Consider the following 4050-nt stretch of genomic DNA (forward strand, 5'->3'; position numbering starts at 1 on the left):
ATTGTGGCCTCCGTAGGTGTGCATTTGCACTATCGGTTTCTCTCGACTGGGTTTTTGTCATATGTGTGCACCTCACCGTGGCCTAGTAAGCACTTTGCATGCGTGTGAAGTGTGTGCAATGTAAACTTGGCCTGTGTGCAATATAGTGCATATGCATGTGCATTTACTTGCGATGTGGTTTTATCTAATTTTGTGTTTATGCACTACTTAGGTATGTGAATCAACTGGGATTTTTTTAATCCTTCTTTCTTTTTTTTTTTTTGTGGTAGTGTGTGATGTGTATGTGTGTATTTCGATATGATCGTGCGTGTGCACAATGCAATGTATAAGTGTAGCGTCTATGCACTATAGTACATATGCGCATGCATTTATCTGTAGTGTGGTTTGCATCGAATGATGTGTCTGTGCACTAGTCAAGTATTTGAATTTATTGAATTTTTTATCTTTGTTTTACTTGGTAGTGGTGGTGGTGTATGACGTGTATATGTGAGCATTTCAATGTGAGCGTGTGCACAATGTAATATTAGAGTGTGCATATTGTAATATTAGAGTGTGCACACAATTCGGACAACATTCAATGAGCATGAGTGGACACAATTGCTCAAAACACAGCAAAAAAAAAAAAAAACACTCCATTTTGTTGTCCTCTTCATTATGTGTTTGTCTTGCTAAATTAAAACACCCGACATTAAAAAAAAATTAAATTTTTTAAATTTAATAATAATAACAATAATTTATTATTTGAATGAAAGGGTTTAATGGTATAAAAACTCACAAGATGCACTTACAATATTAAGGAGATCAGTCTCCTCTTTATTTTCACAAGGATACACTTGCAAGGCATGTGTTTCCTCTTCATTACAAATTACTATATATATATATATATATATATATATATATATATATATATATATATAACAAGCAAATTTCAAAGCCACACACAATACTTTAAATTTCAAAGCAATCAACAAAAAGAGCAATGATATATGGCTTCAAAACTTTCTCAGGGTAAGTATAGCCATCTTGTCGTTTCATATATACCACTTCATCAATGCGTGCAAAGTTGAGAATGCGCATAAGAATTTCAGTGGAGATAGCAGGTGTAGTTGGTTGAAGAATATCTTCATTGGTATCTTTCCATGCATTTTCAGCTATTTCACGAAACTTGTTCATTGCCTCTTCCACAGATACACCATAATCATTCATGTAATAGTCAATCCCTGTTGTAATTGGCCCGTTGCTTTTCTCACGCTATGTAGGTAACATTGATGGAACTTATTAGAAAAATTAAATCATAAATAATATAGTATGCCGTGACTAAATTTATATATACCTCATAGGAAGCTATATCATTCACCACACGACCCAAGATGGCATTGGCCCGAAAAATTCTAGGGTTTTGACTCGACCATTCAAACGCTTCTTTTGTAACAGATTTCATGCCAAGGAAAGAACATGTGATGAGCAAGAAAAGAGTGCTACTAGGTTCACCATTTTTTAAATATTCAGCAACCGGTGGCTTGCATCCTTCAATAGACCACTTTATTTCAATGTTGTAAGCCCTCACAAGTTCCTTAATCTATTGTCAAGAAAGAAAGGAAAATTAGAACAACATCACAATTAACCAAACTGGTAATATAAAGAACAATATAATAATAATAATAATAATAATAATAATAATAATAATAATAATAGACATACTCGTTCTTTTGTGTAATAAAGAGCAAAAGATCTTCCTTCTCTTGATAGTTCTTTATCGTAATCCACATAAAGATCTATAAGAGCTTTATAGATTATCTTCATGTAATCTGGGAGATGGTTCAATTGACTTATGTCCCACCTAATAAATAATTAAGGTTTAATTAATTATATGTTAATAAAGTAATATATATTATATTAGAGAGAAGATATTATATTTTGTGAAGATACATACTTTTGTATGGCACTGGTAAAAATCTCCAATTCATCAGGTAGGGCAAAAGTATCATATGTGTCATCAATAACAGAAGCCATTATTATGGATTTGGCAAGCATGAGCCGAGCCTTTGAATACTTTACCTCAAAATATACCCCCACCGACCAAAAATAACACTCGACAACCCTATCTCTTATATACGGAAGTGTAGTAACAAAGTCCAACTCCTTCCACCACCTGACCAATTTGATGCAAAATTAATGTCAATTGATAAATGAAATATTTTTTTATTGTAATATATAGAAATTAGTAATATAACAATTTGGAAAAACAATTAAATACAACAAATCACATAAATAGAAATACATTACTCTCAATGAGATTCAATTATTAACATTTCGAGTCTTTCATCTTGGCCTCTAAACTCTTCACCAACTAGGCAATATTTTAAAGTTTGGCAAAAGAAATAGTTAATTTAATTTTTAATTTGGTTATTTATTTACCTCTTCATTTCGCAGAGTTCTTGCTTGTGATACATCTGTAACAAATTAAAATCCATCTTTGCAAAATGAAGTAGAACATCATTCTTGGATTCATCTTCTTGATACACTCTGACGAAGTAGCTAATTTCTACTCTAGGAATACCCTTGTGTAAGGGTTGCTCAAGTGCATGCCTCACTTGCTTTTTCAAAGTAGATTTTAGCTGTAGAACAACAACCTCCAAATGATTACGCGAAAAGGTATAAGCATCTTTTAAATTGTTGTCATTATGCCCTATTACATGTGAAGCTTCGTATAAGTTCAACAATCCTTCAACATTATTGGAAAGCGTGTCTTTGAATTTTCCATTCTCTTGAAAATTATCAAAAATTCCTATAAGAATTCACAAAATTAGTACCCATGCAGGTGAAGTAATATTTAACTGCATTTGATCTACATATGCATGAAAACACTACTACATATATTACCTGACGAGATGTTGTGGCCGTGTTGCCTTAGCAATCGAAACATAAGTGCACAAGTGCACAAATCTTCTCCCACCTTAAACTTAGAATTGTCATTATAAATCTCCTTCAACATCGCATCAATCTCTTCATCAAAGTGATACGAAATGCCAAGGCGTTCGATGGTGTCAATAAAGTTGAGTTTTTCGGCTAGCTCGGACATCCGAATACTTTTCAACATGCTCCTTACTTGTCTCTTCAGCACCTCAATCTCCTGTGCGTATCTTTCAGCAACCTCATTATCGAAGACGAAGTGCTGGAATTCATCTCCCCACAGGCTTGGGAAGAAGTTTGTGACCGGACGGACAACCTTGTTGCTTGTTGCCATTTCTAGGATTTATCGAACGTGTTTTGTTTCTTGATGGAGTAGTGCAAATTTGGAAGTTTGTTGTTCGTGTAATGAGATATTGGAGTACAGAGAGAGAAGAAAAGCTAGTAGAGTATATGTATATATAAGGCAGGAAGGAATTAACAGAGAAGTGAATGTACATAAAAGACCTTAGATATTTTCCAACTGTAACTTCATCCATCAACACAAATTTCCTCAAAAAGGCAGGACCTAATGTTCTACACCACCTAACTGATTTTATCCTTTGAAATCTATTGAGCCAGTAGTCTCCATCTATCTGCAGTACTCCTCCACCTGCCATGTATCGTACCATCCTCAATGAAAGTAAATGATCTTGTCACCAAATAAAATAGTAACGAAGAATTAAAATATTATTACCACCTCCGTCCCATTTTAGTTTTCTGATTCGTTTAATGAAACTTGGCTGAAATTATTTTTTTATCTAATTTTTCATAATATTAAGTTTAGCATTAATATATAAAATTTATATATTTAAAAACTACATTAAAAGTACTATTAAACACAAAAAATTAAATTTAAAATAATAAAAAATTACTAAAGAAAATAAGCAATAAAAAAAGACTTGATTTGACTAATGAAAAGTAAATAAGACATGTAAAATGGGACAGTGGGAGTATTACATATCAAATATTTGGTTAATAATTAAAAGTGTTAACTATCGCATAGTATATATATAATAGTTTAAATTGTTTTCAGAATTATTTTGTATAGATTTGGATGAATTTTTTTGGTTGCAAGTTAGAATTATGATTGGTGTTCAA

General features: G+C 32.5%; 1 protein-coding gene across 1 annotated transcript; it reads right to left on the minus strand.

The window, feature by feature from the left end:
* Positions 1-944: 944 nt before the first annotated feature.
* LOC116023069 (vetispiradiene synthase 3-like) lies at positions 945-3320 on the minus strand. The gene is made up of 6 exons (XM_031264032.1): positions 2884-3320; positions 2419-2788; positions 1934-2152; positions 1702-1840; positions 1334-1579; positions 945-1251 (listed from the first exon to the last, which is right to left on the minus strand). The coding sequence occupies exons 1-6, from the start codon at positions 3245-3247 to the stop codon at positions 949-951; spliced, it is 1641 nt and encodes a 546-aa protein (XP_031119892.1). The 5' UTR covers positions 3248-3320; the 3' UTR covers positions 945-948.
* Positions 3321-4050: the final 730 nt, after the last annotated feature.

The sequence above is a fragment of the Ipomoea triloba genome, chromosome 6 (assembly GCF_003576645.1).
Source record: "Ipomoea triloba cultivar NCNSP0323 chromosome 6, ASM357664v1".
Classification (NCBI taxonomy): Eukaryota; Viridiplantae; Streptophyta; class Magnoliopsida; order Solanales; family Convolvulaceae; genus Ipomoea; species Ipomoea triloba.